Below are 15,363 nucleotides of genomic sequence, written 5' to 3'. Positions count from 1 at the left end.
GGCCCCATGAGTCAGAGGTAACAGTTAGGCATTGTCTAGTCTGAGGGCTTCCTGTTCACAGACACTGCCAAGAAGTGCCCCCCGCAGTTAACACTGAGGAACTGTAGTACAGTACTCAGAGTCTCTCCAAAGGGGAGGATAGGATGACATCATGTCTGCCCCGATCACACAGCCAAGCTGGCTTGACCCTCCACCCCTGCCCCCCGCTTCCCCTCGCCAGCGTCTCCTCGGGGTTAAGACGCTCAGAAAATTACCAGCTCAGCCCTATTTTTCTCCCCCCCCCTCGCTTTGTTTTATTTTTTGGGGAGAGGTTGTTAATTAATTACTTTCAGGAAGAAGCTTGGGGCGGGTTGTTAAGGGTGCGATTGAACCCACATGGGTATGTGTCTGCGCCTCTTTAAAATTAAACCTCTGATTTGCAGGGCACAGTCATCTCAGCATGAGGGCACAGTCTAGAGCCTGATTAAAGATGTCTAGCTTTGGAATGCCATAGGCATGTTCAACACAGTATAGCTTTAGTCTGTGGCCTGGAGTTAGGGTTAGGAATCCAAACCCACAGTGGACCACGGTACTTTCCCAGGCATCAGAGACTTAGGCTCAGCCTGGTTAAGAAAGACGTCGTGCCTTTTCTTTCTGTAAAGTAGTTCAGCACAGGGAGCATTTTTTGAGGAATTTGAGGAATGTTGTTTGTTTTAGATTTTTTAATCAGACAACCCAGGTGTATGACATGAAATATGGCATGAGAGAGCCCATACTTCACTAAGATTCAGTGTCAAGCTCAGGTGTGTATCCACTTGTATGAATACAAGGTATCAATACAAGTTACTTGTATGTTAAGAATACAGATTCACCAATGCGATTGGAAATATTACTCATTCCTTCATATTGTTGAAGCAGAAATGTGCTCTCATATGCGGTTGGCCTTTGTTTCTGCTGATATGTTATCAGTTACTGACTTACCGACTTTTCAAGAGATGCGTGGGGTTGTGTTTAGGGTGTGTGTATTTGTTCATGAATGAAATATTTCAAATGTTTTGTGCATGTTGAGCGTTGAAGATTTCTGTGTCTCTTTTTGTGATTTTATTTGGTACATTTATTCTTACCGTGTGTGTGTGTGTGTGTGTGTGTGTCTGTTGGCAGTGCTGGCTGTGGGAGGACAGGTGCCATTTGTGCCATAGACTACACGTGGAACCTGCTCAAAGCTGGGGTAAGCCTCTCTCTCCCCTGCCTTATACCGATATACTGAGTACTATTTTCTATCTGTCGTAAAATCTCCTTTTCTTATTATGGTGTTGACATTGGTATCTTACAGAAGATTCCAGAAGATTTCAATGTGTTTCGACTCATTCAGGAAATGAGGACACAAAGACATTCTGCAGTCCAGACAAAGGTATGTTACGCCTTTTTTTGGGATCATGGTGTGTTGTCGTAGATAGTTTTGTATGTGAAGATAATTTGACATACCAAAGGGCTCGTAAACATTCAACTCGAGGGCTGACTTTCCTCATTCCTGACCCTCCCCTGACAGGAGCAGTATGAGCTGGTCCACAGAGCCATCGCTCAGCTCTTTGAGAAGCAGCTCCAGCTTTTGGAGAGTCCCACTAATTCAGAGATCACCGATGGCATGGTAAAGTCCAGATTCTTCCCTCTCACATTTTCACCTGTCCATTCACCCAAACCTCAGAAAACCTGTAAATATCACACTACACACCCAGATAATAAGTCGTTCTCTTTTACTCTCTGGAGAACTGTGTTAACAAGACGTGAATGTAGCCATGTGTATTTGAACTGTCGTATGTTTATGAGGTAGAGTAGCAATAGTGTGGCATATGAAGAGATGTCAACAAATAGGCCATCCTCTACCTTACATTACAGTGGCATGTGCCTTTCCTCGTGCTGTCCTGACATACAGTGCCTATGAACTGCTGGCTAATATAATTTTCATCATGTGGATGGGATGATCCGAGTGAGTGGTTGATGCACTCAAAGCAAGGGCTTCCTCCCATGTGTTTATGACACCATACGCAGACATATATTATTTTTCTGTATTGCCTCCACTCAAGAGTTGTCAAATCAGTATTCTCAACAGTATTGTCTTGCCTATGATCATATAGCAGACTCAGGGGAACCCCCTGAATATGTTTCACTGTCCTCCAAAACTCCACAGGCTCTTCTGTCTGTCCTGCTCTCCCAGCAGTGCATGAGTACAGCTGAAGATTTCTGGCTTTGTTTACTCTGAGTTAATGCTGTGGATGGTTTATTACCTTTTTATAGTCACTGAACACTCTAAACTGCCGCAATTCCTCTAGATGGAGTTCAGCAAAACTCAAATCACATAGTGACTCCAGAGGTGTAATCTGTCATCTGCCTGGATCTAATGAAGCTGCCAAGACAATTACAGCATGTCATCTTGAAAATATTGTAATCTGTTGGAGGGGACCACTTTTCAAACTGACTGCTGAGTGCCTGACCGTCAGTAACCATTGTTTAGAGGGAGGGTGACCCTAGCTGACACACCTGCCCTAGGGAACACAGCCAGCTGTCTTCTCTAAGAACACTGCAACAGACAGCAAGTGTGGTACAGCTGGGATCCATGAATCATAGATGTAGGAGACATTTCTGCTCTTGTCAGGCAGTGCCTTAACTGAGTGTGTTTATAAAGGTTAGATAACATTTCTGAAAAGCTTTTTTGGTTATCCAGTTGGAAGCACAGTGGGGCCAGACCACTGTCTGATGCAGCTTAAAACCCTGTATCCTCATGTATCCTGTATCCTGTGTGCTCACGTCCAACCGTAGTCCAGGATGGACTGTTGTGCTTTCCATTTTTGAATGCCAGGTTATATTTTCAGTAACATCTTTGCGTTGTCCTCAGCCGTGGTCAAGCGAAGGCTCAAGCATGTAGCTCAACTCTCACAGAACAGGCATTGTCACGCTAATGAAGAAGAAAGACAGGATGTCCCTAAAGAACAAGGAACAGACAGATGGAGAGAATGTACCTCACAATTCCCAATGGAGTTGAGGGGGGGGGGTGGTAGTTTGGCAACCTGCCAAAAGCTGAGGGTCACTTCCTGTTTGGAAGGCTTGGGATCTGTGACATAATGCTCCCATAATGCTCTCAGAGCCTGAGAATCTGCCCACATCTGGAAAAGACAAGTAGAGCACAGCAGCAGCACATGTTTGCCCTCCTTCCAACAGGGCCTTCTTGTCAGGCCACAGTGCCAATATTCTCAAATTTACACACTTGTGTGAGGACATTCCCTCCGAGCCGGAATGTTTTGTTCCCTGAGTGGGAGGGGTTCTGGAGGGGAAACTGCCATTACTGGATGGACCGGTGACTGACGCCTCTCGAAAGCACCGCAGGCCAACGACACATTCTGATAACTGGAGCTCATTGTTTTAGAAGCACAATACAGCAGTAGAGACCGCAGATAATACACTATACTTAAAACTAATTAGGCAGTTGTACTCTGTGAGTCTCTGTTTATGCACTAGAGTGTATTAGACAAACCGTTGGATCAAAGCCAGTGCCCTAGCCTCTAGAGGCTCTTTGTTAGAACAGAATAAACTGGTCAATGTGAGAGGCAAACACACGGAGCATGACTTAAATGACCTGATTCAACCTCCTCTCTCCCCTCCGTCACCATTGATTTTTCCCTGCACTTTAGCGTTTAAGTGGTCAGCAGTTACCCCCTAACAGTTTCAGATGTGGGCAGCTGTTATCCCACTGATCCTTTGTATCTGCACATGAATTGCGGAAAGCGATGGATGAAAATTGCTGCTGACCTACACAGTCTTACTTGAAAAACAAAAAAGCATGGCTTTTATCTGTACTTTTTTTTTTTTTTTTTTTTTTACACAGGCCACAAAGCAAACACTCAATGGCACTAATGTCTCAAATAAAGAACAGATTTAATGGATTCTGATTCGGGTTTAAAAGATTTAATGGCTATGAGCCCCTTTTCATTTATGGCAAAGACTTCAAATAAATAGATTTCATTTAAAGAGTACCGCATTGTTGTGTTAGAGGTCAGGTTGACTTGAATATGAAATGTTTTTACGAACAGATTATTACTGTAATATGTAGGTAAATGTATTATCAAAATGGCTCGTTGCAGGTTCTGGAAAGCTAATCTGTGCTTTAGGAGAAGAAATGCCTGAAAGTAAGTCTCATCTGTTTTTCTCTCTTTAACTCAGGAGGAAGGCAGCCCAGAAAAAGCAGGGCAAAACTCAGATGAAGAGCGATGGGACACCCCTCCACCAAAACCACCCCGTATACGCAGGTAAAACACACCTGCCCTCCCCTACCCACCTCCACCACTGCCAGGACCTGTTCAAAACCCCTTTACATTTATGACGCTGTCCTGAAGCACTGAGAATCTGGTTTCCAGAGAGCTGAACTAAAGTTATTGCCTCCATTTGGTGAAATGTTGAACAATCACGACAAAGCTGAAGGCTAAGATGGGTTTTTTTTGTAGATGAATCTTAACCTTATCTCTTGAAATCCATGTGTGATTGCATATGTTGTAATCGAGTGCTGGTGTGTGTTTGAATGTAGTCAATGAATAGAGTGTGCGTAATACTAGGAGTGTTTTATGATATTATGTGAGAGAAAGGTCGTTTATTAGGCAATCCAGAAATGTTATGAGGGTATATTTGTATTAGTGTGTGTGTGTGTGTGAGAGAGATGTAGCACGTAAGAGTGTGAGAGGAGTTTGATTCCCTGGCGCTGCTCTCCTGACAGAAGTGTGTTTGATGTGAGACATGAGCCTCTTGTTCTGGGTCTCCCGCTGAGCTCTTGGATCTCACTGCAGCAGGTCAGAGAATAGCTACAATATACACAAAGCCACTGGTTTAGAAGCCCTGAATAAAAAAGGCTTCTGGTTGTGTCTTTAAAAAAGACAGAGAACACTCAGTTTACTTTGGAGGGTGGTAGTGTTGAGCTGTCTGCTTCTTTCTGCTGTTCCATTAATGGTAACCTGTTACCATGTGAGGGCCACTTGACACAAGTGGATGTGACCTAGAATTATGAACCAGTAAGCCCAGTAATTGGCCAAAATGTTTTTTTCTTTTTTACCCTAAAGAATAATATTTTGACAGTACATATGCAACATTATATACTCTGCATCCATAGCAAGTGGATGTGCATGCACATATGCACTTTATCTGTTGTTCTGTTAACAGGTTAAGTGCAGATTATTTCCTTCTCTGTGTGAGGTTTAGACAAGCTTAATTCCTCACCACCATTCTTTCTCATGAATGGTCATAGTCATTTTCACAGGAATCGGCAGCGTTGTTTTCTGACTAGTATTGTGTGAAGCTGAACCTTTGTGATTGTGTAGGTGTCATTGTGATTCGGTAGTTTTAGGGGTAAGCTGCGTATATGTGAAATGCCACAGGACTTTTGCCCTAAGCTTGTATGAAGGACACACACAATGAGTCATAGCTCTTGAAGTAAGATTGTCCACTCCCAGGTCCACAGTGCCACATAAACAAGAAGTAATTTCTCTCTTACTGAGTAGCCATTCTGGCTCTGCACGCAGCTGAGTTTCTCTCTCTCTCACTGAAAAACAAGGCCGATGTAGGAAACTGAGAACAGAGGAAGTGTTTCCACTAAATCATTGACACTCTGCATGTCATGTATTCAGGGCAGATAAATTATTGCTGAGATAAAAAGCAGATGATTCCCCTGAATAAAGGCCATATGCAGAGGACACAGAATTGTTTGTGTGTGTTTGTGTGTGTGTGTGTGTGTGTGTGTGTGTGTGTGTGTACGTGCGCGTGTGTACATGGATGTGGGGAGAATTGAAAATTCATGGAACGCTTATGCTCAGAACAGAAGGGAAAAGTAGAACACTGCGGCTGAGGATGTTTATCCCAGCTGTAAAATGAGTTTCTCTCTCTCTCTCTCTCTCTCTCTCTCACACACACACATTCTCTCCCCCTCTCTCCCTTCCCTCATCCCCGGGGATTGGTCTGTCCTTCCTGTGTCATCTGTGAAAGTATGGTGGTTGCGTCAGATTAAGGAGGACACGTGTACGTCTCTGTTGCTGTGTGTTGTCTCCATCATTACCTGCTGCAGTGGCCTGCTCCAGTGTGGCAGGGGGAACATGTCCTGGTGTACAAACAGCACATCAGTGAACAGAAACTGCTGTGACCTCTGACCCTCCGGCTCTGATGGGTTAATGTCAGAGTGAGGAGAAAACTCTGTGACCATCTTTCTTTTCTTTCTGAGGAGAAGCTCTGGCAGTTTGTCATGTCCTCAGATCACTATGAAAAAGGATGCTAATAGATTACAGTCATCTTCCTTCTCTACCAAATTAAAATCCTCTACCCAGTCAAAAGGTGGGGTTTTTTTTACAGGACAGACTGTGAACAGGTTTCACAGAGAGCCGTATTTTGCAAATCATGTACATTGCTTTGGCCTGAGTGGAGATCACACACTCATTATTTGGCACATGGCCAAATCCTCCCAGTGCTAGGCTGAGCTGATGCGAGTTTTAGAGACATTAAGGTGTCTTTCAGTATGCAAGTTTGTTTCAACTCACAGAAAAGGGGATTCACACATCTTTTTTTGAGGTTGGACATTTTCCGTTTCTTACCTCTTGTGTGGTTACTTATTCTGACTTGCTCAGCTGAACCTCAACATCCTGGAAACTTCGACTGAAATATTACCACGCCAACACCCCGATCGAGGTGAATTAGCAGGGTATTAATTTACCCGTTTTAGACATTTAGAGATTTAATGCATACTGAATAATAAAGTCAGAATATCTCTCACTAAAATATTCTGATTAAAACTGTAGTATGCTTTTCTTTCACTGTTTTGCAAGGTGTTTTACGAGACATATTAAAATCTAGTCTAAATATTAGTATTTAAAAATATAAATGTATATAATCAACTTATCACAAGTTTAACAAAAATTTAGTTCAGCATTCTTAAACATAACGGCAGAATGTAAATCACAATTTTGTCACAGACATGGTCAAATGCAGCACCACCTAGTGGCGATACTGTATAACGGTCAAAGAGACTCTGAGTAACTTCAAAATATCATTCTGATTACTGTGGTGAGCTCTTCACTACAATTAGTTATCTTCATGTTTCTTTTTTTTCTTTTGTTTTCTCTCTCTTTTTCCATTTTCCTCCCTTCATCTCCTCTCCTCTCTCTCACTCAGTGGTCAGGTAGAAGGGGATGTGAAGGAGGAGATCCTGCAGCCTCCTGAGCCACGGCCCGTGCCCCCCATCCTCACCCCATCACCCCCATCTGCCTTCCCCACCGTCACCAACGTACGGCAGGACAACGACCGCTACCACCCCAAGCCTGTGCTTCACGACCTCAACGAAAACTACAGCAAGTCTGCCGAACCCGGCCTCGCCTCAGCTCCTACGGCTGCTCCGGGCCAGGCCGCAGCCCCAGCTCCCGACCCCGTCTCTCCCACCCACTCCCCCTCCCTGCCCGAAAACCTGGAGAGACGGCTGGAGCGCAAACTGAGCATAGAGATAAAAAAAGTTCCCCTTCAGGAGGGGCCGCGAAGCTTTGAGACCAACAGCGCCCTCCAGCGTTCGCACGCCTTCAAGGTCCGCTCCAACACGGCCACCAACAGCAGCACCAGCAGCGGCAGCTCTCTGTCCGAGGACTCTGACACTCCCCCCCGCCCCAATCACCTGCCCCTGCGCGCGGGGGAGCGGAGCCAGGCCGCCTGGGCGGCGCCCGAGCGGACACCGAGCCCGGCCGAAGCGGCCGTGCCGGTCAGGACTGCGCTCAGCTTTACCAACCCGCTGCACTCGGACAACTCTGACGTTGAGTTGGAGGTGGTGGCAGATGGGGGAGTACAGGACGCTGAAGGTCACTCTAGTGTGTCTACAGCAAGGGGCACCGTCACCACGTTAATGGGTCCACAGGGGGAACAGTCCCAGTCCAGGAAGGTCACGCCCATGTCGATCGCTGGGCACGGTGTGTCGGGGGATTTATCATCAGGTAACGTGGAGCTGTGGCTAACTGCCCGTGACTGCGCGTCTGCTTAAAAAGGTTCATTAGAAGTTTCACATACTTTGGTGATCTGGAGTTAGAGACTGTGGTTGGCTTGGGTGAAATAAAGTGTTGCAGGCTGATCTAGGGTCAGTAAGGAGTGATGGGGAATCACAATGTAATGCCTTGCTCTTGGCTCCCACTGAGACACAGACAGTTTAACACACAGCTGCTGCACACTGATACAGACCATTACTACTCATATAGCACACAACTATTCATTATTTTGATAGTTTTTATGGATCTGTGGTTAGCTGCAAACTATGCAGTATCTGCTCTAATTTCCTTGGTTGTTTAATCCTATGTAGTGAGGTACCTTCACACTGAAACCTTTTCTGTGTTAGTTTGTGTCATTTCCACATTGTTTATTGAAGTTACTCTGGAAATGATCTTAAAAAAGAGAGCACAAGGTAAAGTCTTTTCCATTAATATAGAAAGTCTATAGTAATAGAGAAGTCAGAGAGGTACAGCCAGGAACTGTTCAACACATCCAGGGCCCATCGTATATTTACTATAGCCAGTGGCATTGCTCACATGAGTTCCTGTAAAGAGCAATGCAGATCAGTTTTAGGCCCTGTGTTTATGTCAAGTTATTAGTGTATGCGTCATTCATAGATTCTACCACAGTGTGAATGGTAAATGCTACAATTGTTATTTCATCAGTGGTGGGTTTCAGATTGTCTAAAAAGCTAAAGACACAACGAAACATCTCAGGCAAACCTGAGGAATGCAAAGTAGTGAAAGATGTGATTCACATATTTAACTGTCATTATTTGAGTAATCTAGTATTCTTGAGAGGAGTCAAAAATGAGAAAGGAGTGAAAATGATTCTTTTGGTCAAGGCTTTTAAATGGCTGCTCTATATGAACATATGTCTCTATATGTGCGTGCGTGAGTGAGTGGGTGTATGTATGTGTCTGGTGGGGGTGGTTTGCTGGGCAGATGTGTTGATGGCCTGGAATGCGGTGAATGTGAATGATACAAACGGCTGATTTTGGTGGGCTGTGTAATTCTGATGCCTTGCAGAGGAGTGGATGTGTGTTGGCTGGGTTGTTTTTTTTCTCCTTAGCTCTCAGCATGGATCGCTGTGTGGCTGGGGTTGCTGTGTGTTTCACTGGATGCAGTGGAAATGGGCTGTGAGTCGTCCTAGGCCCAAGCATGAATTAAGCTTATATCTACACACACATACATGGCTAATATAATCCCGTCCAATCAACTGAATCAGTTGTTTGAACTGACTCTCTCTGTTTTGTCGACACACACACACACACACACACACACTTCTTCTCTCTCTTCATTTCACCCTCCGTTATGTGGGAAACGGAGGAGATACAGCTTGGGCTCATCTCTGGCAATCAGGGACTGTATTAGAGAACAGTTACTGTGATTTGACTCCAGAATGAACAAGCACCGCGTGGAATGTGTTTGTATGTGTTCAAGCGTGTGTGTGTGAGAGAGAGAGTGAGAGAGTGGGGTCAGCGTCACTGACGGTGGGCAGTAGGTTAAATTAAGACGGACTGGAGTCTGCATGTGAGCTCTGGAATACACACTGCATGACGACAATGAGGCTGAGCAACGATCCTGTAAATGTTAAAGAAAAGTCCTTTTGATCATCAGGGAGAGGCTGGCCGTCCTGCAATGATCAAAATTCTCCCCGTCTCTGCTTTTATTCAGCGCTGCTCCTGATTTGACTGTCGATGTGTTCCAAATGACCAGTAGAAATCCTATGTGATATCTGAATGAGAGACAATGATCAGGTGAGTCATTTGGGACACAGCTTTTAAGCCCATCCCGCCGACACTGTGCTGATCTGGGTTGATCCAGGCTGCTTGGCTTTTTTTGTTGCGGGCTGGGTTGATTGGTTGGTGGTGCACCAGGCTGTGCACACTCCTGCCCTCATCGCTCTGCGGGGTTTCTCCACTGCATGCTCCGACTCAAACGCTCACCTCCGTGAATGGAGTTGTCGGTAACCGCTGCTCTTGTCTGCTCCAGACAGTGACGGGAGCGATGATTCCCCGCCGCCTCTTCCTGAGCGAACACCCGAGTCCTTCTTTCTGGCCACAGGTGCGTCTTGACCACTCGCCTCCCGTTTCCCTCTTGAAACGTGGTTCCCCATGAGGCCACAAGAGGGCGCCAGAAGAGGCACTTCAACGTTTGGACCTGCCTTTTTTTTTTTTTTTTTCCTTTTCCTTTTTTTTTTTTTTTTTTGATACAGACACTAGACAGCTGGGACGACAGGAAGACTGAACTTTTCTAGACATCTCCACCGTGAAATGTAGGCCAGTCTGACAATATGAAAACTGAAAGCATATTACTCCTATGTTGTTTTCCTGTTTGTGTCCATTTCCTTGTTAGTCCAGAAGTTGTTGATATAAACTCAAAATTCAACAAACATCACAGAGATTGCACTCCTCTACCAGTTTCATACTGACATCTTCTAAGCTCTACACAGAGCTCAGAGAGGGATGTGTCAGCAGTAGGACTGCCTCGACTCTCTACTCTGCCACTACAGAGCCACTGCTCCCATGGATAATATCAGGATGCCATATATAGTCTGACTCTGATTGACCTTGGTCTCACAAACACAAATCTGCAATGGTGGCAAATGGCGTATACATGTACGTGTATGTGTGGCCAAACTAATTGCTCTTTTATTCCTTACACATCCAATAGAATGGTTTTGGGTAGTGTTATGTTCTTATGTCATGTTCTAAACAAGTCTCCACCGGATCTTTGGGTCATTTGCTCTGTCCCTTGCTTCCAGTACAGTCAGGCTCTGTGTCCGCTGAAGCATGGTGTAGGTTAGTGTGGCTCAGCTGGACCTGGGTGGTCCCTAACGGACTGAGACAGCAGTTAGCGGGCTGAAATTGACATCCTCTAATTAAGCGCGTGTTGGCTTAGTGATCTCTGTGGAAAGGAAGACAGAGAAGGAGGGGAGTCTGCTGATCAGCTGTACACGTGTGTTGGAAGGGTCCTTGAACCGGACAGAGAGGACAAGACTGTCTCTTATACTTCTTCACCCAGAATTCAAAGTTAGAAGTCTGTTCCTTTTCACTGCTCTTCACTGAGGGCTGGCCATGCTGTAATGAGTAACTACAGTTTTTTTTTTTTTCCCCTCTCCTTTCACTAGACCCTATAGATGTGAAGCCCGTCAGCTGTGCTGAATCAGGTGAGGCTAACGACAGACCTGTGTCAGAAGGGGAGTCACCTCAGGTGAGGAGAGGGTAGGCGGTACCCAAAACATGACCTCCTTTTTTAATCTTCGTAATATGTGACCAGACTTCAAACACTAACCTGCTGTTCCTCTTCACAGGGGGGGTTGAACACATCAGTAAAAACAGAGACTGGTAAGCGGAACTTTCTCATGCTGCCTCTACTGAGTGTTTGAATGTCTTGCCTGTAACATGTGAAATGAGACTGGACTGACTTAGCTCTGATGGTTTCCCTCCTTCTGATTTAGTCAGTTAGAGACCTACAGAGTCAGTTTAGTACTTACACATCTAGCTACGCTAGCATGGTGTGTAAAAGAACACAGAGAAGACTCTCATATAATGAATGCAATTACCCTCACATACCACTCTATAAATGTGCATCAGTCATATTAATTAAGGGACATTCTCATAAACTGTAAAAAAACTAAAAAATAAAACAAGGACTGAGCGTTTGCTAGTGTACCTAGTCCCTGCTGGATAATGCCTTTTTTGGCTCTCTTTGTTCCTAAGAAGTAGCATTACTGTTTAATGAAGTTGAACCTATGTAAATAATGTAGAAATGAAAAAGGAAGAAGAGCAGTGTAACAAGCGTTTTGTTTGTCTTAGACGAGCTGGGAGAGATGAGAAGTGAAAAGGAAATGTCAGACACTCGGCTGGAGGCCTCTGTGGCAAACAGAAGCACTGCTGTGACTACAGAGACCAAGAGCACCTCAGAACAGGGTGAGTGTGAGCAGCAGCAACAGGGAAGAGCTGTTTGAAAGAGAACTTTGGTCCTTGTGTATGTTCCTTTTAAATCACTTTTCAATCCTTTCTCTGCCCTCTAGGATTTGGAGCCCGATGCGCACAACCCAAAGGCCCAAGAAATCCTCCGACAGAGTGGACATGATGACCCAGGACCTCAGATTCTACGCCATCACACACACACACACACACACACACACACACATATACACGCACGCACACACGCACGCACACCTCCATTTCTTCCCCTCCTCTCCTTTAAGTGCCGCTGGATGAAGGGGAAAGACCCTGCTCCTCCACTGTCTCCACTCTTAAGACACAGCCTCCCTATTTCCAGACTAACACAATCAAGCTAAAGTTCAGTAGATAATCCTTCCCCCCAGCATGCACCGGTACGCTGTCTGCTGTACTGGTGCCATGTTTCCCAGGGGTCCACTGTGCTGGTGCTATACCTGCTCCTTTTGCTGGGACCATAGACCTGCCTTATTCCCTTAGTAAGAACAGAATCTTGTTTTTTCTATCCCAGGTAGAGCATTTTTCTCTTCTCTCCTGCTATACTTGCAGACTTTTATTACTAAGACTATGGCAAGATAATACAACATGCATTGATAGGGACAGAAAACTACTGTTTTTTTTTTTCTGGAAACATTTTCTCTGCTAACATGATAGCTATATATATATACATACCTATATATATATATATATATATATATATGCATTGTTTTATAAATGTACAGGGCAAGTAGGTATATAATATGAGAAATTGCTATCGCTAAATATTCTTATTAACAGAAGGTGTAAGAAGTCTGTGCATGAGGCCCCATGTACCTTGAACTGTAAATTATTTGCCCTCTGTTATAACAAATTTTTCAGGGTTGACTTTTATTTTGTTTTTCTTTTTTTGTTGAAGTTTTTATAAAGGCTGGATGGGCAGCAGCCAGCACCTGTGATGGCACGGGCTCAAGATTGTAATAATGCTTTTTTGTAAATCATATTCTAAAGGTTATTTTTGTATACGCGGTTGTCTCTCACGCACTCTCTCTCTATCTCGCTATCTCTGTGTCTGTCTCTGTCTCTCTCTCTCTTTATCTCTCTCTTTCTCTGTCTTGCTATCTGTCTCTTACACACACACACGAACACGCGCGCAAACCATGCCCTGTACCACTAGCCTTTTTCCGGAGCCCACCTGTGCCTTTTTGAGAGAGTGCACCTCCTTTCTGTCTCTGCTCCATCAACGGTGTGTTTGTGAGATGTGCACTGCAGCGTCCAAGCCTCTGGGATCCAGTTCAACACCAATCTTCCCACCAACAACTGTTTGTATGTTGCCGAAATCAACCAACCTGTCAGTAAAAGGAGAAAAACATTAAGCTTAACGTGTTGCCTGAGTGTGTTTTGTTTGAGTAAAACAGTGTGTCTGCTCTGAGGTGATGGGTAAGTTTGGAGTGGTCTGACATTATTGTTATTGGTGCTGTAGCCAGTGCTGCAGAGCACTGCTGTTCATGAGTCCACATTGGTCATAGTCATTTGGCAGGAAGTGAGCTCAGCAGGAATTGCTGTATGACCTGGGGGAAGGCTTTCCTTAAACTCTTTCCCACACCTTCCCTTCTCTGATTGGTTTAGTGTTTAGTGCACTTTCATTTGGTGCCTGAGATTTGACTGTGTAAGTCAGTTGCTGCTGGGTGTTAATTTCATCATACACAGCTAGAGTTTCACTTACAGAGATCCAAGTGCCTTATGTATCACTCCTCTTTACAGGTACGTTCAGATATTCTGCCTCAGTCCATGGGAATATTAATGAGAGAGGACAATATGAATAAGTTACTAAAGAGGCTTTGGTTTGTCATTACATCTCTCTGTGAATCAGTGGGGAGCCTTCAGGGGTTCTAAAACTCAGACCTCAGAGATTCCTCACTATATTAGTTACCTTTCAAAACCATCACACTAAGACAAATGTCACTTACTCATCATGACCTTGGTTCACTGAACAGCTTTGCAGTCTTGCCCTGCAGGAGCACACTTGAATCAATATTACAGACACAACATCAGGTTGAAATGTTGAATCAGTTGTAGTAGTGCTGGAGTAGATTAAAACGTGCTGTCCTGGTGACCGATACTGAGATGCACCTGCACAGATAAAAATCACATGACCTCAAAACTTTGTGTTACTCCAGAATATATAAATACTTCATAGTCCATCTTTCCTCTGAGATCAGGACAGATTTACACTCAATGCTTTGTGTTCATGTCAGAGTTTTGACTCCCTCTGGCAATGGACAATATTTCAAATTGTTTTACAGGAATTTGTTTGACTTTCAAACAATTAAAAATGTCCTGTCAGTTAAATTCCACATTCTGTGGTGTGTGGTCAAATTCAAACTCATGAACTAATGAGTGTCAGTTCCAAAATTCTGAATTTAGCAAAACCGTGTTATCAGTCCCTATAAGAAAAGATTTAAGTAAGATTATTTGTGTCACATGACGTAACGTGCAATTGCTGATACAGAACAAGGACTCCCTTTCTCTTATCGTCACACTTGTAGTGAACGCACACTATCCATTTTGTTTCCACATAAGATAGTTTTTATGTCCCCAAATATTTCTTAAATATGAAGCATTGGTGTCATTCTTTGAAAATTGCATTTTCCTCATGTACGCTACTGTGTATTTGTGATCCTACCCACAGGTAAGTTTTTCACTTATAATGCTAAACTTTTCTTATTCTAGATGGGCCATTTAGATTATTTTGAACTACTCTCGGTTACAAAGAGACCACCTGCTGTGTCACAGAGGGGCGAAGAACTCCTAACAGTGTCATTCAGCACAAGGAAACTGGTCTTTTTCCCTTGACCAAAACATCGCAGTAACAGAAAGGCACTAGTACTGAGAAGTTGTTGGTGCTATCACGTTTAAATACAGAATTCATTAAAGCATTGATTTAATTAATTAAATATAGAATTCATCAAAACATTCATTTGTCGCTGCTTCTCCTTTGTTACCTGTGAGAGAAGTTCTAATGTTGGAGAGGGGCATCCTTTGAGTGAGGTGGTCCAAAAACTAAGGCAATGTGAATAATTAGCCCATCCAAACCAAAATAAAAAACAGAAAAAGATGAGCACGGGATACAGAACATGCCTATAGATTTCATTTCCACTTGATTAGTTATGAACATGACCGTTTTTGAAATACATGGCAAGAAAATGTATGTAACATAATTATTTCATTATTGGAAGGAATAGCGAGGATAAATGCATATGTTATCCCAGTTTGTTTTGTGTAACCAGGCTGTAGGTCGCCCCCCTGAACCTTAGAAATACTAGAGTGCAACCATTCCATCTGAATGTTCCTGGGCCGGTTCACAAGAACAGGAAGGTACAACTGCA

General features: G+C 44.0%; 1 protein-coding gene across 2 annotated transcripts in view; it reads left to right on the top strand.

Moving 5' to 3' along the window:
* ptpn12 (protein tyrosine phosphatase non-receptor type 12) overlaps positions 1-12,174 on the top strand; it is a 31,204-nt gene extending 19,030 nt beyond the window's left edge. The window contains exons 9-18 of one of the 2 annotated variants that reach the window (XM_030783665.1): positions 1,141-1,207; positions 1,313-1,390; positions 1,529-1,627; positions 4,195-4,280; positions 7,177-7,979; positions 10,023-10,094; positions 11,161-11,243; positions 11,344-11,377; positions 11,849-11,962; positions 12,067-12,174. In XM_030783665.1, coding sequence (XP_030639525.1) covers positions 1,141-1,207; positions 1,313-1,390; positions 1,529-1,627; positions 4,195-4,280; positions 7,177-7,979; positions 10,023-10,094; positions 11,161-11,243; positions 11,344-11,377; positions 11,849-11,962; positions 12,067-12,128 — 1,498 coding nt within the window. In that variant the 3' untranslated portion in view covers positions 12,129-12,174. The remainder of the gene's footprint in view (positions 1-1,140; positions 1,208-1,312; positions 1,391-1,528; positions 1,628-4,194; positions 4,281-7,176; positions 7,980-10,022; positions 10,095-11,160; positions 11,244-11,343; positions 11,378-11,848; positions 11,963-12,066) is intronic. The other variant, XM_030783672.1, reaches the window with a different exon arrangement.
* The last annotated feature ends 3,189 nt before the right edge of the window (positions 12,175-15,363 follow it).

The sequence above is a fragment of the Chanos chanos genome, chromosome 1, assembly GCF_902362185.1.
Source record: "Chanos chanos chromosome 1, fChaCha1.1, whole genome shotgun sequence".
NCBI lineage: Eukaryota > Metazoa > Chordata > Actinopteri > Gonorynchiformes > Chanidae > Chanos > Chanos chanos.
This window is presented reverse-complemented; position numbering and strand designations above follow the sequence as displayed.